The 26,335-nt window shown below is 46.0% G+C and overlaps 1 protein-coding gene across 1 annotated transcript; it reads right to left on the bottom strand.

The window, feature by feature from the left end:
- Positions 1-806: 806 nt before the first annotated feature.
- Positions 807-25,384, bottom strand: scdb (stearoyl-CoA desaturase b). The gene is made up of 6 exons (XM_060924739.1): positions 25,215-25,384; positions 24,843-25,103; positions 5,534-5,664; positions 4,206-4,411; positions 2,236-2,468; positions 807-1,727 (listed from the first exon to the last, which is right to left on the bottom strand). The coding sequence occupies exons 2-6, from the start codon at positions 25,078-25,080 to the stop codon at positions 1,528-1,530; spliced, it is 1,008 nt and encodes a 335-aa protein (XP_060780722.1). The 5' UTR covers positions 25,081-25,103; positions 25,215-25,384; the 3' UTR covers positions 807-1,527.
- Between the last annotated feature and the right edge of the window lie 951 nt (positions 25,385-26,335).

Genomic DNA, 26,335 nt, shown 5'->3' with positions numbered 1-26,335 from the left:
CTTTCCTTGACCTTACTTTAAGGCTTCCATACAGGTAAAACCTGCTGTAAACTACTGAGAGAAATAATAATAATAATAATAATAATAATAATAATAATAATAATAAATCATCCTTTTATTTTTAAAACATCAGTGGTCGATATGAGAACGCATACCATAAGTAGCCCATAAAGGCCTGCTGTATTTATTAAAGAGCTTCTGTGATATAGAACAGCTTAACTACAGAAAAACACAGAAAGGACCCACTGTGGTTATTGTTAGATAGTATAAGGATGGGCATGGGATTGATTTTTATCTTGATCTTACATTCATGTATGAAAAGAATCTAATAAACAATTTTCATGTCTGTTTAAATTATGGACATCCCTCAAAATTCTTCTGCAAGCAAGTATGTTGTACATTCTTAAGCCAGTATCTCACTGGGCTGCGACAGCTTGCGACAAATTGCGAACGTCATTTGCGAGAGAGTTTCAAAAGTGTCTTGAAACATTCGCAGGGCTTCTCAATTTCCTCACGTGAGTCACAAAGTGTCGCTCCTTTGTCGCTGAAATTTTGAACATGTTCAAAAAATCATATCATGCACTGCATGCCAAGATTTAAATTTTTGTCCTCTGATCTGAATCGCATTTTTAGGCAGAAATGCAGAGGAGTTGATAGCCAAATGCATATAATAAAAATAATGTAATGGTCTTCTACCTCATTAAAAATGAAGATTATTTTGAGCCTGCCAAACAGAACGTGAAATAAATTCAGCGGTGCCAATATCTTTGTAATTTCATTATGAGAAAAGAACAGTTTTATACAGTATATATTTACTTTTCATGCAGTGGAATCAAAATAAGATATTTTCAGTGTTCTGGATAGGTCATACAATGTTAAACTATTAACGATAAAATTTAAATTTATATAGCATTTTTGTTTATATAAATTGAAATCTGAAGGCCAGCATAGTTGTCTATTTCAACATAAAATGGGGTATTGAATTTCAAAGAAGTGTCAGTGTGCAAATCAACAGTATCAGAGTATCTGTTGCTTTGAAATCTTGTTTCTTCTATCAGTTCTGTCACTTCTTTCACTTTCATCACTTTATGGCAACTTGAATATAAACCAAAGGTGCCATAGGGAGTAATAGCACATTTGTGATGTTATATAAGCTGTAACTGTATAGCTTGCATAGTTTATCAGAATGACTTTAAGTCAATGTGAATTTTACATTCTAAACAAACAGTGATATCAGTTAGGTTTACCTGAATGCACTGTTTAAGTAATACTATTACTACTACTGTTACAGTTAGAGCGAGCCATGTTTCCAAATTAAACTGTGCAGTGCTAAAGTACACAGTTTCATCATAAAATTTGCCAAAAATAATTAAACAGTGGTCCTTAGTCTGTGTAATTAAGACAAGAATTCTTAATTTACTGGAGATAATACTAGGATCTTCACTGCACACTTTGAGGCACAAATATATTTAGATATTAGTTTAGCTTCCCATGATGCACTTTGGCTTTTGAAATGTTAGAAATAATTTAGCCACTTTTGTGACTGCCATCACCAGTGCGGTGAATCCGAGCCATGACTGTGTCATGAGATGGCTTCTTGCGGTCTTGGGCAAGGCCAATATAGCACATAAAATCAATGAACACCTTGGTGAAGTTCAGCCAACTGCCATATTCACTGGTAGCATAGTCATATGGAAATGTGTGATGGTAGTTATGGAAGCCTTCCCCTGAAATGAAAATTAATATTAACCAACTGCAAAAACATATGAACAATAATAAAAAAATGTTTGATGGAATTCAAGATAAATTCTAGAGAAATAAAGCGAACAACCCGACCCTTAACCCAACAAACAACATCTCTGAACGCTAAATATGAAGGGATGGATAATATTAATACATTGCTGAATACTCCAAATGTCTTTTCTTGTAAAATCTTGTAAACATGTAATGGTGTTATACATGGTGTTATCTAAAAATTGTATGTATTTAGATATGTACATATAGGTCAAAGAGCAGATATGTGTATAAGTATTATGTGACATCATCCCACTCATACTCTTACTGTTTTCTCATAAAGGTTTGTTCACAAAGCTCATAAATATTAGGGGAGGAATAAAGTTCTACCATGCATAATCATTTTATTTTTAAAATCGTGAACCCATAAACATGTTTATCATGTAAGCAAATGGTTGGATGCAAAACATACCAAAGAATGGGTATTTAAAATCCTCCTACCTAAAGTACCCAAGGCAACGAATTTGTTCTCTCTGGGGTTGATGTTGTGGTCATAGGGTCTCATTCCCCACATGTGGGCAGCACTATTAACCAGCCAGGTGAGATTAAGGACAATAGTGTATCTTAGCAGGCATGGGATGAAGTAGGCCACCAACATGCTTTCCTCCCAGAAGTACCACGGCACCAGTGTGGGAATGAGGAAGCAGATTACCACTACAGAGAGCTTATAATACCTAAACCAGTGAAAATGACATTAACGCACACATTCAATCTCTCTTTAAGCTATAAAGGAAAAGATTTAAGATATAGTTTTTAAAAAAACAAGCAAGGGCTTTGATTAGGCTATTCCAAGACATTTAAATGTTTCCCTTTAACAAAACTCCAGTGTAGCTTTAGCAGTATATTTAGGGTCATTGTCCTGCTGGAACGTGAACCTTCGTCCCAGTCTCAAACCTCTGGCTGACTCAAATAGGTTTTCCACCAGAATTGCCCTGTATTTAGTGCCATCCATCTTTCTTTCAGTCCTGACCAGCTTTCCTGTCCCTGCAGATGAAAAACACCCCCACAGCATGATACTGCCACCACCATGCTTCATTGTAGGGATGGTGTTCTCAGGCTGTTGGGTTTGTGCCACATATGGCATTTCCCATGATGGCCAAAAAGTTAAATTTTTGTCTCATTTGACCAGAGAATCTTCTTCCATATGTTTGGGGAGTCTGCCACATGCAGTTGGGCAAACTCCAAACATGTTTTCTTCAGCAATGGCTTTTTTCTGGCCACTCTTCCATAAAGCCCGGACAAGTTGCCAGGTCATCGCAGGGCTGACACATAGACGCAGACAACCATTCACACTCTCATTCACATCTACGGTCAATTTAGAGTCACCAGTTAACCTAACCTGCATGTCTTTGGACTGTGGGGGAAACTGGAGCACCCGGAGGAAACCCACGCGGACACGGGGAGAACATGCAAACTCCACACAGAAAGGCCCTCACCGGCCACGGGGCTCGAACCCGGACCTTCTTGCTGTGAGGCAACAGCGCTAACCACTACACCACCGTGCCGCCCGGTAGGCATGTTGTGTAAATCAAATGGTGCTAACCCTCCAAAAATCCATTTTAATTCCAGCTTGTAATGCAACAAAACAGGACAAACACCAAGGGGGGTGAATACTTTTGCAAGGCACTGTATATTATATAGCATATTTTGTTATTTAAAATTTTATATTATGCTAAAATGAATTTTATATTTTTAAAAGAAAATGTTCATGAGGCAGTCACCATCCTAACTGATTTCTTAATCAGCTTGAAGAGATATTATTAGCTACATAAACTGTGTGGAAAAAGCTGCAAAAGCTGGTTTCCCAATTTTACATTATAATTAATTTATATAATATTTTCAAGCCAGTTAATGTTCTACTAACTGATTTGACAGCTCTGTGAGCTAGCAAGTTTTGAGCATACTGTATGTTCAGCTGAGTTTAAATGTGCTAATCCCTTTTCAGAGAGATTCCAGGACCACTGAAGGACTGCAAGCACACAGACAGGACACATCGGACCCTGCTCATTCACTGTGGTCTAATGTGTGCTTTGGCAGAGGTGATCAGCCTTTATTAGCTTGTCATGTCACACAATGTGAGTAACACTTTGGCTCAAAAGAGGAAAGGGGGCGAAATAACCCTGGTTGTGTCAGTTTGCATTGACGCAATGTGCATTTAGGCTTGAATTCATATTGACTACAAGCTTCGTAATGCATAAAGAACATTACTGGTAAGATATTGCCTAAAGCCACATAAATGTTACGTCAGCAAATATTAAATTAATATTACATGGTGATATATGCCCAAGAATTTGGTACAAAGACAAATGCAACTTATAGTCAATTTACATAATAAAGTGACCTCTAGCATGTAATCTATAAAGTTAAAATTTCACTGAATAAAGTCAATAAAATTTATTCCATGGTTATACCTTCTCTGGAACATAACGATGCCATCTGCCTTGAGGTCGCTGAGGTCCAGCTTTTTCCCTTTTTCAATGACATCTGGGTGCTTACGTACCATCAGCCAGCCCATATGAGAAAAGAAGAAGCCTCTCATAGCATTATGTGGGTCTGCACTGGTCTCTGAATACTTGTGGTGGACTCTGTGGTCTCTAGACCACTTATAGATATCATCCTGAATGGACAGAAATAGCAGAGATGACAAAAATCCATCAGGTGCTACACATTAAGCATAATTATAACTAATGTTAAATAATGACAAATCATAAGGTAAGATCCTGTACAATACTTTGCAGCAGGGACTTACCAATTCAATATAAAAGTATTGCTATCTGAGACAATAGTGCCTAGATTTTATTGGATTGAATTTAAAGTAGGACAGAAGAAGTTTCCTAAAAGCCTGTCACTATCACTGCTCTCATAACTTGTCAACAAAGCCTGCACAGAGTCAGTTTGGTTACTGAGAACAGAGGTTCTCAAACTTTTTGCAACCAGGGACCCCTTTCAATGTAAAATAAATTCTCTACACCCTCAGCATAGTTATAGACTTATTTTTAAATTAAGATTTGGTTAAACACATTAAATTCAAGTGTTCAGTCAAGTAGGTGAATAACTATAAGAACTCAAAAGATAAATGTAAGAATTTTGATAATGGCATGTTGAGATTTTCACTAGTCTAATGACATTAAAAGAATCACTGGCCCTCTGCCTATAATTCACAGACCCCTCTGGGTCTACGGACCCCACACTGAAAAATCACTGACTTTGAGGATGTTGGTACTGGATTAGCATCTGCTATCAGCCGTTACTCAATTTATTTCAAATCATCTATCCATCCGTCCATTATCTGTAGCCGCTTATCCTGTCCTACAGGGTCGCAGGCAAGCTGGAGCCTATCCCAGCTGACTATGGGTGAGAGGCAGGGTACACCCTGGACAAGTCACCAGGTCATTGCAGGGCTGACACATAGAGACAAACAACCATTCACACTCACATTCACACCTATGGTCAATTTAGAGCCACTAATTAGCCTAACTTGCATGCCTTTGGACTGCGGGGGAAACCGGAGTACCTGGAGGAAACCCACGCAGACACAGGGAGAACATGCAAACTCCACACAGAAAGGCCCTTGTCAGCTGCTGGGCTCGAACCCAGGACCTTCTTGCTGTGAGGCAACAGTGCTAACCACTACACCACCGTGCCGTCCTATTTCAAAAAGGAAAAATCTAAATCCCTATTTTGCAACACTCAGGTTGAAGCTGGATCAAGAATGAATCACATAAGACAATTCATTTACCTGATAGGCCATAGAGTTTGCAATGGCTAAGAAGATTCTTAATGGCAGTTTAGCTTTATAGGACCTGTGGCTCCAGAGTCGATGTACCCCAGCTGTCACTCCCAGGCCACTAATCATGAAACACACCCATGCTGTAAAATAAAATAGAAAAATTAATAAGAAAGTTCAGACTCTCTCGTCTTCACTCAATTACTGATTCTGTGGTATTTATGAATGAGATGCAGGGCCCTTAGGCTGCTTAGGGATCTTATGCCATCAGGGGTCCCAAATCTATTGGATGTAGGTGGTACAATGGCATCGTCGTTAGCACTGTCACCTCACAGCAAGGTCGACCGGGGCCACTCCTCGTGCCTCTGCTGGTTTCCTCTCAGTGCTCCAAGTTCCTCCCGCAGTCCAGAGACATATGCCCCTTTTCCACCAAAGCAGTTCCAGGGCTGGTTCGGGACCAGTGCTTAGTTTGGAACCGGGTTTTCTGTTTCCACTGACAAAGAACTGGCTCTGGGGCCAGAAAAACCGGTTCCAGGGTAGCACCAACTCTTTGCTGAGCCAGAGGAAAGAACCGCTTACGTCAGTGGGGGGGCGGAGTTGTTAAGACCAACAACAATAGCAAGATCACGAAAGGTCACCATTTTTAAGCGGCGAGAAGCAGCAGCTGTACAAATGCGAAGTCATCCATTATTATTATTATTATTGTTGTTGTTGTTGCTGCTGCTGCTACTTCTTCTCCATGTTGTTGTTGCTACGATGTTCACGCCAAGGTTTATACAAACACAGCGACGTAACTGACGTATACAGCAACGTAACTGACGTATACAGCGACGTAATGACGTGGCTCCGCTTAGCACCCTGAGCTATGGAAAAGCAAACTGGTTCTCAGCTGGCTCGCAAGTTGAATGAGTTGTGAACCAGCACCAGCACTGGCCCCGAACCAGCCCTGGAACTGATTTGGTGGAAAAGGGGTAATAGAATAGGTTAACTGGCTACTCTAAATTGCCCATAGGTGTGAATGTCTGTCTCTCTGTGTTGCCCTGCAATGACCTGTCCAGGGTGTGCTCCACCTCTCACCCAATGTCAGCTGAGAATGTCTCCTGTCCACCCAAGACCCACGATGGATAAGTGGCATAGAAAACTAGAGATGCATTTCCACAAGAAAATGTAAATGTGATTGTGCTGTTGCATAGCATAACCTATATAATTACGTGGATGCTTACGAAAGAAAAGTTTGACTTTCCTACCATCTGTTGGAACAGCAATAAATATCATCTAAGGGCAGGGCATCTATTCTCTAATACCTCTATACATCAGCAGATAACACACTGCTATTAATTTCTATTTTAGGACTAGTTGGTACAATTCCTTGCAGAGTGCGTCTACCTGAGCTAACACTGGTGGGGACGGGCGTGCAAACTGAGGGTCTCCAGGTGGGTGCCTGAATGGTATTTGGGTGGAGTGTGGAGGAATAAAGCTTCATCGGGGTCATCAGGTGGGCACCCTCCTTCTTAGGTGTTTCAGTGATAGGCCCACAACACCTCCAGAGGGCTCATCGGCGACATCTGGCGTCCCAGGTGTGCCCCCCTCTGCTTTAACTCTCACTATTCACCCTAATGGAGCAGGGCATGGTCAGTTCTGTTATGTACATGGAGCGAAGTAAAGAGGACCAAAGCATGAGGTCTGGTCTGAGATTTGTTATGGCAATTTCAGCTGGGAAGCAGAGCTGCTGGTTCAAGTCCACCGATAGCTTCCAGTCTCGTGCCCCACCTAGTTGGCCGATGTGTGGCTTGGATGCATGGGCTTTGCCATGCTTCACTCCTGCACTGACAAATTTTATCACAGATGAGTGATAGGCTGATGAAGGAGGAGGTAGGGCATTGATGGATGAACGCCTGGACTCCAGCATTGATGCAAGGCACTTCAGCACCTGGTTGTGTCGGCAGGTGTAACGGCCTTGTTTCAGGCTTGTTTTGCAGCCCACCAGGATGTGCTTCAGGTTGGCCAGAGACTGACAGAGGGGGCACATAAGGTCTTCTCCGTACCACTGGTTGAGGTTGATTGGAGATGGCAGGACATCATAGGTGGCTCATATGACGAAGCTGATTTAATGTGTTTCCATGTTCCACAGATCCATCCAAGAGAATTTTCTTTTCTCAACCCCCTCCTATCACATCCACTGCCCCTGGTTTGCTTGAGAAGTGGCCTTTGCACACCTCATTGCTTGTTCTTGGTGGCGTACCTCCTCATCTACAAGACCTCAGCGCTGTGATGGTGTTACTTTGTGTCTGGATAGATTGCTCTCTCCAAGGCAGAGACCTCCTCTCCCTTGCTGCATGTGACCAATGATGTCCTGAAGCTTAAGGGATGACTTTGCCTGCTGCTTAGCTAGTGATAGGGTCCACTTTCTTCCAGTTGCCAGAATGGGAGCTGTTTGTGCAACACATGGATCATGGGATTCTGTCAGTGTCATTTCCAGGTTAATTTTGGAGCACTTGTATTCCTCTGTTAGACTGGACACTGGAAGTTCAAGAATACCTTTCCCATACAGGCCTGTACTGGCAATGCACCTGGGGAGACCAAGCCATTTTTTCACAAATGAACTAACCAGCCTTTCCAGTTTTTCAATCTTGGAGACTGGGCTCTCATAGATGGTCAAGGACCACATCAGGCGGGGGAGGAGACCAAACTGAAAGCACCAGAGCTTCAACCTGCCCAGTAGGAAGGACCTATCAATGCTCTCCAGGCCCCTGATGGTGTCCTGCCTAATCTGGTCTGCTTGGTCTACATCTTTGAGGGTTGCATCGTACCAGCATCCAAGACTCTTAACAGGTTTTTCTGCCATCGTTGGTATGGGCTCCTCGCCAATGTAAAAGCGTTGCTCGAACAGCTTCCCTTTGATGACTGATATGCTCCTGGACTTCCTTGGATTTATTTTCATTCTAGCCCACTCGATGTTCTCTTGGAGCTTCCTCAGTAGTCGCCTAATGCAGGGCTTGTTTGTTGTAAGTATGGTCATATCATCCATATATTCCCTGATAGGAGGGAGACGGAGACCAGGTTTGAGCTGCTCTCCTCCTACCACCCACCGAGAGGCCTGGATGATGGCCTCCATGGCCATGGTGAAGGCTAGTGGGGAGATGGTGCATCCTGCCATGATGCCAATTTCCAGATGCTGCCATGCTGTAGTGAATTCATCAGTTGTAAGGCAAAGCTGTATGTCCTGAAAATAGGACTGTGATGGGCTCTGGGACACTGAAGTAACTGAAAGCAGACCAAAGAAGATTGTGAGGGACTGAGCCAAAGGCACTGGCGAGGTCCAGGAACACAACATGGAGGTCTCTTCCATTTTTTTTGGCAGCTCAGATTTGATGCCAGATCATGTTTGCATGCTCCAAACACCCAGAGAAGCCTGGGATCCCCACCTTCTGAACAGACATGTCGATGTAGTGGTTCTTCTCTAGGTAGGCCGTCAGCCTGTGAGCCAAAATGCTGAAGAAAACCTTCCCTTCAATGTTCGAAAGACTGATGTGGCAAAACTGGTTGATATCAGCAGAGTCCTTTTCCTTTGGAATTAAGACACCCCCTGCCCTCCTTCAGGCTGTTGGTATTGCTCGTTTCTGCCACACCACCTTCATCAGTCTCCACAGGAACTGTAAAACATCTGGAGCATTTTTGTAAAGCCTGTATGGGACTCCGTTGGGCCCAGGGGAGGATGCAGCTCTTGACCGACGTACAGTTGTTACCACCTCACTCCACTTGGGATGGCTGACGTCTAGCTGATGTTCAGGGGAAGGTATCGGTGGCATGTCGGGTGGGAGGATGATCTGTTCGTAACGCCGGCTGTCCATGTGGATTTCTTTAAGGTGAACCCCGAGGTCTTTTTTTGGTGTTGCAAGTTTGTCACTTTTCTCCTTTGTGATCAGACTCTTCACAAACCTGAAGGGGTCTCTGAAGAAGTTTGATCTGGCCCGATCCTTCTTTCTATGCCTCTTTCTCAGGTTCTCTACTCTCCTCAAGGTTGACAACTGTTTTTTTTATTTCTGCCTGCAGCAGATTTATTCCATCCTTCTCCTCTTCTGCAGCTTTCCTCCACTGTTTCTTTAGCTGTCTTCTCTCTTTGATGAGCCACTCTATTTCTTGCTGTCTCCTGGATTTGACTGGGATGGGTATTGGTATATTCCTCTTTTCTACAACTCCAAAACGCTCAGCTCCATAGCTGTAGATGAGTTCTCCCATTCTCTCCAGTTTCTTTGTTGATGTACCCCTCAGTTGTTCCAGTAATTTGCTGAGGTCTTTGTTAACTGTCTCCCACTCTTTCTTTTCACAGGATTTGGGCCACCTGACTAGCGGCCTTCACCCCTGGGTCTTAGTTTTGATTGCAGGCTGTGGTGGGCCAGGCTCGCAACACTCTGTTGTGCTTGATTCCACCTCTTTCTCAAGGACAGGGGTATTGATGTCCTGCAGACTTTGGCTTTCCTCCTGCTGCTGAACTTCACTTGACTGATTCGATATGCCTCGTAAGAAATAGCGGTTGATGCAAGGTCCCTAACCCACTGCCTTCAAACACCTTTTTCTCCCTTGGTGGATTCTCAGGCCTATAGAGGATGTTACTTTGGCCCAACCACAGCTGCAAATCTGGAGCTTGATTCCTGGAGCTGGTGTTGTTGTCTCATGTATAATGTTAGTCATCATTCTCGTTGTCTGTTTCATTCCTGGGTCAGTTGCTGTGTTGTCTGCCGAAAAGTCATCTTTTGCCCCCACTCTCACTGACTCTGGGGGTATCTTCTTTGAATTTTCCGTAGCCATGGGTGGGTGGAACCTGTATGCTAATAGTGCCAGGTTCCTCCTACCATAGGTAGCTAGCCTATGGCAGGCCCATTGGGGTCTTTCCTTCCTGCCAGTTGTATTTCCAAGCTGTCACCAGGTCTTTCCCTAGTTGCCAGTTGCTCTTTTTACAACAGTCACTGGGTGAATCCAGATTATGATTTCTATTTTAGGACTGGTTGGTACAATCCCTTACAGAGTGTGTCTACCTGAGCTAACACTGGTGGGGATGGATATTAATATTAAACAGTCAATGTTATATAGGACAGTACATGTCAGTGTCTTAAGTGGACTAGATAGTGCAGTTCCTGCAGAAACTGTGAGTGTATTGCAATGGCAACTCTTCAGCATCACAAACACATGTCAATATTTACACTTACAATCTATTACGGGTTCTGCTAAAACCCATGACACGGAACATAACATGATGTGACATCACTCAGGCAGTGATCTCCCCGCAATACGGGACGGACGGACCCATGACATATGGGATGGGACATACGAGATGGGACATATGAGACGGGATGGAACTGTGACATACTGGACGGGATGGGACACCTACCTTATTGTCCATCATGGGATACAATTTGTTAATTAATAAATAATTCACTGAAAAATTCTTGTGTTGACTTGTCATTTCTTCCTATCATGTCATACTCATGTAATCTAGGAGTCGTCCTGCCATTGTAATACTGGGATGTGATGGGACAATGAAACTGGATGGAACAGGACATGGCGTGATGTCATAAATGACAACAATGAAACACCAGTTCCCATCTATGCAAGGACTGTATTCTTGCATAGAGGTTGGTGCAATTAAAGCACCGCCAGTATCTGGACCTATGGTCCAGATCATAAATACTGACTTGGAAGGTAGTGGAAACCACTGGATTACTTTCTCAAATGTCTACTGTGAAGATGGTACAGTTAATGTCTTTGACACTGCAGGGGGTCTTACTTGCACTTTTAAGTGATCAAAGCAATCTGTAAAGTTGTGTCACCCAAGTCCAAACTGTTGACCATTAATTATATATCATGTGACATGCAGAGTAATGGGCTTGTGGGCTCTTTGCCATTGCTAATGCCTTTTCCATTTGCAATGGCATATGCCCATCAACAATATACGAAAAATCAGTTATGAGGAAACATCTAATAAAATGTTTCAAAGAAAAAAGTTAGTTCAATTTCCATTCTTTGACAACCCCCAGATATTAATAGGATCCCAAAAGCAATATGGCTCAACAGTGGAGCAGTTACTGTTCCTGCAATATGCCAAAGGACAGTGAATTGTATTTCAGTTGTACTAAATGTAAACAGTAGTATCAGCCATCATGTAAAGGATTGGGGCATAAAACCCAGGATGAAATTAACAAAGCAAAGAATTGAAAATGTATCAAATGTCAGAGCAAACGTGGAAGATCAAAGAAGAAATAAATATTAACACATACACACTAATTTGTTTATTTCTTTCTTTTCTTTTCTTTTGATTATTCTCAACTAACTAGAGTATGTTATCCAAACTATACCGTGACAATGAAAACTATAGTATGTTATCCAAACTATACCATGACACGTAACAAGACAGCTAAGGTAAGATCTCCTGGGACAGGACGGGACAAGAGTTCAATATCCATGACAATTATTCTGGTCCATGATGGGACGGGGACGTCACTGACTGTGAGTGATAATATGTCACGTCACGCCCTGTTCTGTGTCACGGGTTTTTGTAATCATCATCTATTACATGTTACATATAACCCTATGCTAGTTTGTCTCTTTTCCCCTTCCATATCACCAGAATGAGGAAGAATTAATTTGTCCCTTTTCTCCATCCATACTCCCATAAGTCTGAAGTGCAAAGCACTTTATTAATGCTTGAAACAAGCTCTCAAAACTCAAAAAATATTCACAAGTTTGCTTAACTAATGGCGTTGTTCTCTTCAGGAGACCAGTATGGTCATTTTGATGCTTAATATTTGTAATTTAACCTGAAACAGCCGGTAAAATATGGTTTATTTAAAATATAGAATTACATGCTTTGTTTCAGGAGATTCACACGATGCCAATAATGTGTAGACTGGGGGGGGGGGGGGGGGGTTAATTTAAAATAATGGACAATAGCCTTTAAATTCAAACTTTTAAACAGAGAATAAACCTCCTCTTTTTTTCTTTGAGAAGGAAAACAGCAAAATGTGTCTCCCGCACAATACGAAACACATCAAGATTGATGAAAAGACATGATGAATAATGTAAATAACTTCTAGACAAAACATATCAAATAATGACTAAATATATTATCAGAAGTGAGATAAGTGAGGTGTGTTAGCACTGAGACAGCACTGGTTAAAGTAGTAAATGACCCACTGTTGGCATCTGATCAGGGCTGTGTCTCGCTGCTTGTGTTGCTTGACCTTAGTGCAGCATTTGATATCATTGATCATCCAATCTTTTGGATGGACTAGAAAATGTGGGAGTTAAGGGAACAGCCCTCTCCTGGCTCAGCTCTTATTTAACTGATCGCTATCAGTACGTTGGTGTAAATGGTGATTTTTCCAGACGTACTGAGGTAAAGTTTGGTGTTCCACAAGGTTCTGTCTTAGGTCCACAGCTTTTTTTCTTTATACATGTTACCTCTGGGTGATATTATTCATAAGCACAGTATTAGTTTCCACTGTTATGCTGATGACAGATAGTTGTATATTTCTGCAAAACCAGATGAGAGATGCCAGCTTAATAGAATTGAGGAATGTGTAAAGGACATTAGACACTGGATGCTTATTAACTTCCTTTTGCTTAACTCTGACAAGACAGAAGTAATGTATTTGTACTAGGACCACATGCAGCTAGAAGTAGATTTTCTGATTACACAGTAACTCTGAATTGCCTTTCTGTTTCTTCACGTGCAGCAGTAAAATATCTCAGGGTGATTAATGACCCCAGTCTTTCATTTGAGACTCATATCAATAACATTACCCAGATAGCTTTCTTTCATCTCAGAAAAAGATTAGATTAGATAAAACTTTATTGACCCCTTTGGGAGGGTTCCCTCAGGGAAACTAAGATTCCAGCAGCATCACTACAGATAAACAGAGAAAAGAAATAGAGAAAAACTTCTAGATAAATTAAATTAATACATATACAAGGGCGGCACGGTGGTGTAGTGGATAGCACTGTCGCCTCACAGCAAGAAGGTCTGGGTTCGAGCCCCATGGCCGGTGAGGGCCTTTCTGTGTGGAGTTTGCATGTTCTCCCCATGTCCGTGTGGGTTTCCTCCGGGTGCTCCGGTTTCCCCCACAGTCTGGTGACTCTAAATTGACCATGAGTGTGAATGGTTGTCTGTGTCTATGTGTCAGCCCTGTGATGACCTGGCGACTTGTCCAGGGTGTACCCCGCCTTTTGCCCGTAGTCAGCTGGGATAGGCTCCAGCTTGCCTGCGACCCTGTAGAACAGGATAAAGCGGCTAGAGATAAGTGAGATGAGATGATTTACATATACAGATATAAAAAGAATAAGATATGGGGAAGAGAGGAAGGGGGAGAGAGAGGAGGAAAAAAAGGGAAAAGGGGGGGCAGCAGGAGAGATATTGCACTTTATATTGCACATTGTCCGGTATTGCTTATTGTTAGGCTAGGCTACTGCTCCTTCCCGTCCTCTGTCCTCCTGTTACCCCTCCTCCCCCCCCCCCCCCCAGAGAGGAGTTGTACAGTCTGATGGCATGAGGGACAAAGGAGTTTTTGAGTCTGTTCGTCCTGCACTTGGGAAGGAGCATTCGGTCACTGAACAGGCTCCTCTAGTTGCTGATGACGGTGTGCAGAGGGTGACTGGCATCGTCCATGATGTTCAATAGTTTGTCCATAGACCTCTTCTCTGCCACCGTCACCAGAGAGTCCAGCTTCATGCCGACCACAGAGCCGGCCCGCCTGATCAGTTTGTCCAGCCTGGATGTGTCCTTCTTGGATGTGCTGCCCCCCCAGCACACCACGGTGTAAAACAGGACACTGGCGACCGCAGACTGATAGAACATCCACAGGAGTTTCCTGCAGATGTTAAAGGACCGCAGCCTCCTAAGGAAGTATAGCCTGCTCTGTCCCTTCCTGTATAAGTAATTGGTGTTGCAAGTCCAGTCCAGCTTGCTGTCCAGCCACAGCCCAAGGTACTTGTAGGAATCCACAGCGTCCACCTCGACTCCCTTGATCAGAACTGGTCGTGACCTTGGTCTGGACCTCCCGAAGTCAATGACCAGCTCCTTGGTCTTCGAGGTGTTGAGCTGCAGATGGTTCCTGTTGCACCACACAGCAAAGTCCCTAACCAGGCTCCTATACTCCTCCTCTCTGTCATCACTGATACACCCAACTATGGCTGAGTCATCGGCAAACTTCTGAATGTGACACAGCTCTGAGTTGTAGCAGAAGTCCGCAGTGTACAGGGTGAAGAGAAGAGGGGCCAGCACCATGCCCTGGGGTGCTCCAGTGCTGCTAATCACAGTGTCAGATGTGATGTCCTTCAGCCTGACGTACTGCGGCCTGTCAGTGAGGTAGCTGGAGATCCAGGTGACCAGGCAGGGGTCCACTCGCATCCTGGTCAGTTTGTCCTGAAGCAAAAGGGGCTGGATGGTGTTGAAGGCACTCGAGAAGTCCAAGAAGAGGATCCTCACTGTGCCATTTCCCTTATCCAGATACGAGTGGGCTCGGTGTAGCAGGTAGAGGATGGCGTCTTCCACACTAACACCTGCCCGGTATGCAAACTGCAGACAGTCCTGGGCATGTTGTAACTGGGGTCTGAGGAGGCTGAGGAAGAGCCGCTCCAGCGTCTTCATCAGATGTGAAGTGAGTGCCACCGGTCGGAAGTCGTTCAGCTTGCTGGGCCAATTCTTTTTGGGAACTGGAATGATACATGATGTCTTCCAGAGGGTGGGCACTCTCCCCAGCTGCAGGCTGAGGTTGAAGATACGTTGGAGTGGTTCACCCAGTTCAGCAGCGCAGGTCTTCAGTAGTTGGGGACACACCTTGTCCGGGCCTGCTGCTTTCCTGGGGTGAAGCTTCCTCAGTTGACCTCTGACCTGGTCTGCAGTAATGCATGGAGGAGTCTGTGTTGAGGTGGGGGAGGAGGTGGCTGCTGTGATGACTGGGGGGAGGTGTGTTGAGGGAAGAAGGAGAGATGGCTGCAGTGAGGGGGAGGGTGGGGGGGACGTGGGCTGGTTGAACAAGTCATTCAACTCATTCGCCCTCTCCACTGTCCCCTCAACGACTCTGGTCTTTGTATTGTGGCCTGTGATGGTTTTCACACCTTCCCAGACCTCCCTCATGCTGTTCTCCTTCAGCTTCTGCTCCACCTTTCTCCTGTAGCTGTCTGTGGCAGTTCGTGTAAATGGGTGGAGCACAGAAGGACGGCAGGACAGAACTGAGAATACAAAAACTCTCTTTATTCAGCTTTTCAGCTGTAAATACACACAAAGACACACGCACACACATCAGCTGTCTGGTTGTGGAGAGCCTCTCTCTGCTCTCACTCTCTCTCCTTAAGAAGGGCGCGGTCACTGGGAAGACACACAAACACATCAATTAACAACAGGTGTAATGATTCTGCCACTTAACTTCCCCGACTCCGCCCTCCTGTCACAGACCGATGCTAGACCACGCCCCCGCTGCCACATACCCCCACCGCCCGACTCAGGCCGGGCAGCTGTCCGGCCTGCAGCCGACTCCCCCCCCCCCCGACGGGAGAGGAAGTCCGCCACGACCATCTGCGCCCCCGGCCTGTGGATCACCTTGAAGTTAAAGGGTTGGAGTGCCAGATACCAATGGGTGATCCGCGCATTGGCATCCTTCATGCAGTGGAGCCACTGGAGGGGCGCGTGGTCCGAACAGAGGGTGAAAGGGCGTCCCAGCAGGTAGTACCGGAGGGTGAGGACCGCCCACTTGATTGCCAGGCACTCCTTTTCGATGGTACTGTAGCGCCCCTCACGCACCGACAGCTTGCGGCTAATGTACAAGACAGGGCGATCCTCCCCCTCCACCTGCTGGGACAAAACGGCCCCCAGCCCTCTGTCCGACGCAACCGTCTGCAACATAAAAGGGAGAGAAAAGTCAGGGGAGTGTAAAAGTGGCCCCCCACACAGTGCAGCCTTAACCTTAGAAAAAGCCCGCTGGCATTGCTCCGTCCACTGGACCGGATCTGGTGCCCCCTTTTTAGTCAGATCAGTCAGCGGGCTGGTGACGTCCGAATAATTAGGTATAAACCTACGATAATAGCCAGCCAGCCCCAGGAACTGTCTCACCCCCTTTTTGGTCTTGGGCCTCGGGCAGGCCGCAATTGCTGCGGTCTTGTTAATTTGGGGAACGCACCTGCCCGTTGCCCAAGTGGAAGCCCAGATACCGTACTTCCACCCGCCCAATCGCACACTTCTTCGGGTTGGCCATGAGACCCGCCCGCCTCAGCGACCTAAGGACGGCCCTCAGGTGTTGTAGGTGCCGCGGCCAGTCATTACTATAAATAATGATATCATCTAAGTACGCGGCCGCATAGGTGGCATGGGGGCGGAGGACCCTGTCCATCAGCCGCTGAAACATAGCAGGCGCCCCAAACAGCCCAAAAGGAAGTGTGACGAATTGGTGTAAGCCGAACGGTGTGGAAAAGGCCGTTTTTTCACGGGATAATGGAGTCAAGGGGATCTGCCAATAACCCTTTGTTAAATCCAGTGTCGAGTAAAAACGAGCTGTGCCTAGCCGATCGAGCAACTCATCAATACGAGGCATTGGGTACGCATCGAATTTAGACACCGCGTTGACTTTTCTGTAGTCCACACAGAACCGGACCGACCCGTCGGCCTTGGTACCGTCACTGTGTGCTCCAGTCACTGTGGGACTCCTCGACAATGCCCATTTCGAGCATGGCCTCGAGTTCTTCCCGAACCACCTTTTTCTTGTGTTCGGGTAACCTGTAAGGGCGGCTACACACTACCACCCCCGGGGGCGTCTCAATGTGGTGCTCTATGAGGTTAGTGCGGCCGGGCAGGGGTGAGAACACGTCCGAAAACTCGGTCTGCAACTGGGCAACCTCCACGAGTTGGGTCGGGGAGAGGTGGTCTCCACAGGGGACCGGAGAGGGACGTGATGCTAATGTTCCTTTTTGAACCTCCGGCCCCAGCTCTGCCTTCTCTGGAACCACCGACACCAACACCACAGGGACCTCCTCGTTCCAGAGTTTGAGTAGGTTGAGGTGGTAAATCTGTAGCGCCCCACCCCTGTCCGTTCGTTTCACCTCATAATCGACGTCCCCGACTCGCCGTGTGACCTCAAAGGGTCCTTGCCACTTGGCGACTAATTTAGAGCTCGATGTGGGCAACAGTACGAATACTTTCTCTCCCGGTGCAAACTCTCTAAGGCACGTACCCTTGTCGTACAGGCGGGTTTGCCGTTCTTGGGCCTGCCGCAAATTCTCCTGGGTTAATTGTGTGAGTGTGTGGAGTTTTGCGCGCAGGTCAATAACGTATTGAATTTCATTTTTGCTTGGTGAAAGTCCCTCCTCCCAATTTTCTCGCAGCACATCTAAAATGCCACACGGCTTACGCCCATATAATAATTCAAACGGGGAGAACCCCGTGGAGGCTCGGGGGACTTCTCGCACTGCAAAGAACAAGGGTTCGAGCCATTTATCCCAGTTACGCGCGTCCTCACTTACAAATTTCTTAATTATGTTTTTAAGGGTGCGATTAAACCGTTCCACTAAGCCATCCGTTTGTGGGTGATAAACGCTGGTGCGGATCGGCTTAATACCTAATAACCCATACAGTTCGTTCAGTGTTCATGACATAAACGAGATGCCTTGATCAGTCAGAATCTCTTTCGGGATTCCAACTCGGGAGATGACGCAGAAGAGCGCCTCCGCAATACTGCGTGCTGAGATATTGCGAAGAGGCACTGCTTCCGGGTATCGCGTTGCATAGTCCACCAGAACTAATATAAAGCGGTACCCTCGTGTTGACCGATCTAATGGCCCGACGAGATCCATGCCAATTCTTTCGAACGGGGTCTCGATTAACGGTAGAGGGCGCAAAGGCGCTTTTGGAATGGCCGCTGGATTTACTAACTGGCATTCACGGCATGCCGTACACCACCTACGGACATCGCCGCGAATCCCCGGCCAATAGAATTGGGCCATTATTCGGGCTAGTGTTTTATCCTGCCCTAAGTGTCCAGCCATGGGATTAAAGTGAGCCGCCTGGAATACCAATTCCCGGTGGCTCTTCGGAATTAAAAGCTGCGTGACTCGCTCTTTAGTTTGAGTGTCCTGCGTCACTCGGTATAATCTATCCTTCATAATCGCGAAGTAGGGGAAGGACGGGGTGGCGTTCGGCTGGAACGTTTGACCATCGATTACTTTCACTTGGTCAAAAGCATGCCGCAGAGTCTCGTCTCGCGATTGCTCTAATGGGAAATCCGCGAGGGATTCCCCAATAGAGAGAGGAGGAGCTGGTGGCTCCTCACTCTGGCGCGGAGATGACGTAGACAGCTCTGTGACAGCTGCTCCCGCCAAAGCGACACCGGGACCTCCCCCTGTCAAATGGCAGGACCCACTCTTGACTAAGTGTGTCATTAAACCCCGAAATCCTGGCCAATCAGTCCCCAAAATTAGAGAGTGGGTAAGGCGAGGATTAACCGCCGCCTTCACTATAAATTTTTCCCCTCTGAAAATAATGTGGACCGACACTAAAGGGTAGTTGTGAACATCCCCATGCACACACAACACCTTCACCAATTGTGCTCCCCCCAATGCCTCGTCTTGCACCAGGTTTTGGTGGATTAAGGTCTGATTACAGCCCGAATCCACCAACGCCTGATATGTATCCCCTTGGATACTCACCGGTATGCGATACGCTCCGGCCCGATCGAGGGCAGCTCCTGGCGTGTTGGGGATCCGAACCACCGCGCCCACCTCCATTATCGAGCACTGCTGTTGGAGGTGGCCCGGTTCCCCGCAGCGCCAGCAAACCGGCCCGGGCTTCCTCTCTGCTCTAGTGCTCTGGGGCTCACTCACCTGAGGGGGGGGAGAGACAGACACAGAAGGGAGACATGGAAGGGCACCGCGGGTGCGGCGGGCCGGCTGAGGTGGCGCCGGCCCCCGTCTCCGCGGTGGGGGAATGGGGCGAGGAGAAGACACAGGAGGAGAGGAGAGAGAGAGAGAGAGAGAGAGAGAGAGGAGAGAAGAGGTCGTCTGCTGTCCTGCCGTCGGGACAGCCGCCAGATGATCCTCCGCCAGCTCGATTGCCTGATCCAGCGACGCCGGGCAGTGGCACTGGACCCACTCTGCGGTTCCCGCTGGTAGACGCACGACGAACTGTTCCAGTACCACCTGGTCGATGAGTCCCTCAGCGTCGCGGCTGTCGGCCCTCAACCACTGCCAGCAGGCGTCCCGGAGTTGCTGGCCAAACGCGAACGGCCGGCCGACTTCCTCCAAGCGCAGAGAGCGGAAACGCTGATGATGTTGCTCCGGGGTGCGTCCCACCCGCTGGAGGACGGCCTGGCGAAGGTCCGCGTAGGCCAGCCGGCGGTCGGCAGGGAGCTGTAGCGCGGCCAGCTGCGCCTCTCCCGTTAGCAGGGGGAGGAGGCGCGCCGCGCGCTGTTCCACCGGCCACCCCGAGGTCTCTGCTACCTGCTCAAAGAGCGTGAAGAATGCCTCGGGGTCGTCCTGCGGGCCCATCTTCGTGAGGGTGAGGGGGGAAGGGCCCGCGGCAGTGGAGTTGGTGGACCCCGCCGACGCGAGGAGGTGCCGGAACGCCCGACGATCTTCCTGTTGCACCAGCACCAGGGCCTCGAACCATTGTTCTTGCTCCTTTCGGAGGGCGAGCAGCCCCTGGTGCTGGCTCTGTTGGGCCGTGGCGAGGGCGTGGATCAGGTCGGCAAAGGTGGAGGACTCCATGGGGCTGTTGTCTTCTGTGCTCATTTTCCCGGGTTTCGGCACCACTGTGGCAGTTTGTGTAAATGGGTGGAGCACAGAAGGATGGCAGGACAGAACTGAGAATACAAAAACTCTCTTTATTCAGCTTTTCAGCTGTAAATACACACACAGACACACGCACACACATCAGCTGTCTGGTTGTGGAGAGCCTCTCTCTGCTCTCACTCTCTCTCCTTAAGAAGGGCACGGTCACTGGGAAGACACACAAACACATCAATTAACAGGTGTAATGATTCTGCCACTTAACTTCCCCGACTCCGCCCTCCTGTCACAGACTGATGCTAGACCACGCCCCCGCTGCCACACTGTCCTTAGCTTCCCTCATGCAGCGTTTCACCTCCTGCTGTGCTGCTTTCATCACCTCCCTATCCCAGCTCCTGAAGGCGGCCTTCTTTCTGTTGAGGACAGCTTTCACTTCCTGTGTTACCCATGGCTTGTTATTAGGGTAACACCGTACAGTCTTAGCAGGGGAGACCAAGCAGAAGTTGAGGTAATCTGTCAGACAGTGTGTCAGCCCCTCTATGTCCTCACAGTGTGGGCTAAGCAGCACATCCCAGTCCGTGATGTTATAGCAGTCTCTGAGGGCATCTTCCATTTCAGGGGACCACCTCCTGATGGAACTAGTTGTTGCAGGCTGCCTTTGAACCAGGGGGGTGTACTTCAGCTGTAGAAGAACCAGGTTGTGGTCAGACTTCCCTAGTGGGGGGAGGGGTGTGACTCTGTATGCATCCCTCACATTAGCATACAGCAAGTCAATTGTCCTGTTGTTCCTTGTTGGACAATCCACAGCCTGGTAAAAAGCAGCCAAAGTAGAGTCCAAAGTAGCATGATTAAAGTCCCCAGAAATGATCATAAATGCCTCAGGGTGCCATGTCTGCAGCCGTGCTGTGACAGAGTGAATCCTCTCACATGCAGCGGCTGTGGCTGCCCTTGGAGGGATGTAAACACAGATGGTGATCACGTGACTGAACTCCCTCGGCAGATAATATGGCTGCAGGCTAATGGCTAGCAGCTCCAAGTCCGGGCAAAATAAAACTGTCTTTACGGAGATATGTCCCGGGTTACACCAGCGGTTGTTAACATAAATGATGAGTCCCCCACCTTTGCTTTTCCTGCATGTGTTAGTGTCTCTGTCAGCTCTCACAGCAGTGAATTCCCGCAGGTCAATGTTAGCATCTGGTACAAGGTGCGTTAGCCATGTCTCCATAAAGATAAATAAGCTGCTCTCCTGATAAATCCACTGGTTTTCAGTGCAGATAGTTCGTTGACTTTATTCGGCAGCAAGTTCACATTCCCCATGATAATGGAGGGAATGGATGGTTTGTAGCACTGCCAGTTGTCCACTAGCCTAGCCTTTAGCTTAGCTCCAGCTTTGCAGCCCCTGGGTTTCCTCCTCAACTCCGCCAGGATGGGGTGTCATATCCCGGCTCGTCCCATTGTTTTCAGGGCCAGCAGCTCCTCTCTCGAATAAGTGAGAAAATTGGCTCCTGGTTGTGTGTTAAAGTTAAAAATATCCATGTGATATAAGTAAAACACACTATGTCTTCATAAGAAGAGCAGAAAAGTAAAAAAGGTGGAAAAAAGGTTTAAAGAGCTAAAAACTACAAAGCTACTGGAGAGGCAGCCGTCTCACACAGCGCCCATACATAGATACATAAATATTGCTAAGATAAGAAATTTAATGTTACTACATGATGCAGAAAAACTAGTTCATGCTTTTGTTACCTCCAGTTTGGATTATTGTAATTCCTTACTGTCTGGATGTTCCAATAAGTGCATAAACAAGCTCCAGTTAGTTCAAAATGCAGCAGCAAGTCCTTACTAGAACTAGAAAATATGACATCACCCCTGTCATATCCACACTGCATTGGCTCCCAATCAAATTCCATATTGTTTATAAAATACTACTATTGACCTTTAAAGCACTGAATGGTCTCACACCACAGGACCTGAGTGAACTTCTGGCCCTTTATGACCTGCCACATCTACTAAAAGGTGCAGGCTATCTGCTGGTACCTCATATAGTGAAGGCTACATCAGGGGGAAGAGCTTTTTCTTACAAAGCCCCACAGTTGTGGAACAGCCTTCCAAGTAGTGTTCGGGAATCAGACACAGTCTCAGCATTTAAGTCTAGGCTGAAAACATATCTGTTTAGTAAAGCTTTTTGTTAATAGTGTTTATGAAATAAAGGAGTAGATCTGGAGGATCCTCAGACATAGAGTGTTTTGGTAAATTGGGATGTATGGATGCTGTCAGCCCCCCACTCACTTGCTCACTCGAGTTTGTTGATGGTGTAGTGGCTGGCTGCTTTATGTCCTGAAGTGCCCTCATGCCTGTGTTACCTTCTGGCTCTCCCCTTTTAGTTGTCATAGTTAGTTTTGCCAGAATCCCTGCTTGCACTCAGCACAAAATGTATACTGTTCCTACTCATCAGGTGACATTGGGCATACCTAACAACCTGTGTTTTCTCTCTCTTTCTCCCCCCCCAACTCTGTCTGTTCCTCTGAGTTACATGTCAATCCTGAGATCGAGATGCTGACCTCTTCTGCTCCTCGGACCTGCCTGATCCATCCTGATGCCCTATGTCTGGCTGGAGTCTCATCACATCTCTCCTGTGGAAGACGGCCCCATATGGACAGTTGAAAGTCACACTTGGAAGATGCTCTGGACACTTACAGTAACGCTTTTATGGCTGAGGACTACAGTTGACTTGCTAACTTTAGGACTGCAGTTGTCATGAACAGTTTTGCACTCAAGTTTCCATCAATGAAGAGTTATAACATCAACAAAACAGACTTCATGTTAAAACTGTTAAAAATGTTATAATCATGTTGTCTGTTATCACCCAAATGAGGATGGGTTCCCTTTTGAATCTGGTTCCTCTCGAGGTTTCTTCCTCATGTAATCTGAGGGAGATTTCCTTGCCACTGTTGCCACATGCTTGCTCATTGGGGATAGATTAGGGATAAAATTAGCTCATGTTTAAAGTCATTCAAATTCTGTAAAGCTGCTTTGTGACAATGTCTATTGTTAAAAGCGCTATAAAAATAAACTTGACTTGATTTGACTTGTGTTAGCCGATATCCTAGCACCTCTATCCCAGACACAGCCATTAGGCAACATCTCGGTCCCAGTCAGGTTCTGGGTCATTGGAGTCCTTCCCACAGTTCAGCCTAATTTCCTGTATATATATATATATATATATATATATATATATATATATATATATATATATATATATGTTGATAGTGAACTCGACAAACTGTTTGAAAATGTTCCAGCACGAAGCCTTTTAGCACACTGTTAGCATGGTAGCCATTAGCACGCTAGCAGCTGCTTGCTACCTGGATAGAAAGTGAGTCATTACGCTTTTTCTAGCTACTTTATCATCTTAAATAAAGGCAAACAAAAATATCTGCTGTGAAATAGGCTTTAATTAATCCACAGGGGAGCTCATAACTCATAGGTAAATTTCCACAGGTCTTAGCATTGAGGAGCATATGAACTTGTCAGAAGGGGTTGCATTCTGCACCCTGGAGTCTGCCTAAGTTGGCATTAGGGACATAAAGCTGTCCCATCATTGTCTATGGGAAAAATTATCAATTAAAAAAGGCAATTAAAAAAACGAGCTGACATCAATTAGTTGTATACAAACACACCACTCAGGCACAAGACAAATGAGTTAAAGTTAGTTTGGCGTCAGTATCTTGAAAACTGTGGGAGAAGAAAGGGCCAGAAATTTAAGGGAATAATACAAATCAGAGAACAATATGTGATTGTGAAGCAATCACAAAATGAATTAAGGAATATCTATAAGATGTAGCCTCTTAGGGGCCTGGAGACTCAAACAGCCCTGCTGAGAGGCATGCATTTCCTGTGTCAAGATGTTTTGCAGGGGTGCTGAATGTCTCACTGTGCTGTGTGTTCAGACAAAGTCTGCAAAGTCTCCCAGAGGAAAATTCTGCTAGAGACAAATACTGTCTAGCTCACAACAGACAGCCTATTGACACACTGATTGTGCATTGTTCGGTTGGTCAAAACATGCAGTGTGATAACCCAAAACCGTGGAACACAATTTTTATCTGCAGGATTAGAGACAAGTCTCTGTCTCTTATGACTTCACCCTTAAAGGGGATTTATTGGATAATTCAGGGTTCTTAGCTTTCCAAAAAGGAAACTACGCCAATCTCTTTCTGATAGGAAACACGATACTCTGTCTGTCTCCCAGTCTCTTAACAACAAAATCATTTAAGTTACTATAATACATTAAACTGGAGATTAGAGAAAATGTCATTTGTTGTTTGTTCAAATCTGAATAAAAGCATGACTCGGTAATAAGCATTAGTCTCAGTTTTCTAACAAAAGACAGTGTGTTTCTGACAGCTAGTCAGCACCGAAATGCCCCCTCACATCCAGAATAAACAGCACTGTAGACTTCATTGTACATCATCATGATCATGTGACTGATCAAAAACAAGAAGATAAAATTATGTTAGAAGTTAAAAGTTAAGATACTGGCACATAAGAGTAAACCTACCCCATAATAGTGTAAGTGCTTTAGCAGAAGGGATCATGGTCAGTCCATAAACAGCTCCGATGTGCAGTAAAGACACCGCCACAACATTTCTCCATACTATCTCCAGTGGAATCATTGGGCCCTCTTTCTCTTTGTAGGATTCATCAAAAGCATCATCTACCCACATTGTTTCGCCATCTTCCTCAGGTATTATTCGTTGCCTGGTTGAGTTGCCATCCCTCTTTTCTGTATCAGTCATATTTTCAATTTGGCCTGTAGTGTCTGAAAGAGATTATTCATGCAACAACAGCACACAAAGAATTATATTTGTCCCCCCACACACACATACAGTCTGATGCTGCTCTGAAAACCTCCCCATTCTCGTGCACCTACCTGTAAATGCGAGTTAAAGTAGGCTACAAGAAGAGCTCTATATCAGAAGAGTGGTTCACAGCCTGCTTTATTCAACTTACTTACCTAAGCCCCTCATTCTATTTAGATAGTTCACGGTTATAACTGTTGCATTTGGTTGGGAGGCGACAGATGCCACCTAGTCTCATTGGCTGTCAGCTGGTCTGATGTTCATGCTGGATGCTACAATCTAAACAATTCACTTCCCACCCCCCTCTCTCTCTCCTCCCAGTCACATTATTCAGTGCAGCCCAGCTCGAATGGCACAATTTGCAGTGACACTGACTCATTGTTTTTAGTCACACAGTCCATGTCCAAGAGGTCATTACCTCATCGAGGTCATTATACTTTAATAACTGTTCATAAAAAGCTTCAGGAAAAAAATTAAAAGCTTCAGCGCTGCATAAAAAAGGGGAAACATCTTCAAAAGAAATCAGACAGTATTTCTGTGGTAGTTTAAGAAAATAGACAAAGCAAAGTGTACTTCAGGGGCGGCACGGTGGTGTAGTGGTTAGCGCTGTTGCCTCACAGCAAGAAGATCCGGGTTCGAGCCCCGTGGCCGGCAAGGGCCTTTCTGTGCGGAGTTTGCATGCTCTCCCTGTGTCCACATGGGTTTCCTCCGGGTGCTCCGGTTTCCCCCACAGTCCAAAGACAAGCAGGTTAGGTTAACTGGTGACTCTAAATTGACTGTAGGTGTGAATGCGAGTGTGAATGGTTGTCTGTGTCTATGTGTCAGCCCTGTGCTGACCTGGCGACTTGTCCAGGGTGTACCCTGCCTTTCGCCCATAGTCAGCTGGGATAGGCTCCAGCTTGCCTGTGACCCTGTAGAAGGATAAAGCGGCTAGAGATAATGAGATGAGATGAGAAAGTGTACTTCAGAAGGGATAATGCATTCAAGGTATTGTGCACAGGGGTTAAATCTGAAGAAAAATAATCATCATCATCATAAACCACAGCAGACAACAAGGAATATGTCTGTTTTTATATTTTTAATCTGTGGGAAATAATTCAAGAGTTTAAATAACACAGTGTTGAATGGTGAATCCTGAATGATGAGTGACATGGTGGTGCAGCGGGTAGCATTGCAGGATAGCATTACAGGT

Source organism: Neoarius graeffei, chromosome 7, assembly GCF_027579695.1.
Source record: "Neoarius graeffei isolate fNeoGra1 chromosome 7, fNeoGra1.pri, whole genome shotgun sequence".
Classification (NCBI taxonomy): domain Eukaryota; kingdom Metazoa; phylum Chordata; class Actinopteri; order Siluriformes; family Ariidae; genus Neoarius; species Neoarius graeffei.
The sequence above is the reverse complement of the archived record's forward strand: the minus strand, read 5'-3'. Positions and strand labels throughout refer to the sequence as shown.

Bases quoted from the DNA above. Each gene is read 5' to 3' on its own strand.
- scdb (XM_060924739.1), bottom strand. From the start codon at position 25,080: ATGACTGATACAGAAAAGAGGGATGGCAACTCAACCAGGCAACGAATA. The intron at 5,665-24,842 runs GTAGGTTTACTC...TTTATTTTACAG, and splicing joins AGCACTTACACTATTATGGG to CATGGGTGTGTTTCATGATT. The intron at 2,469-4,205 runs GTATAACCATGG...TCACTGGTTTAG, and splicing joins ATCGTTATGTTCCAGAGAAG to GTATTATAAGCTCTCTGTAG.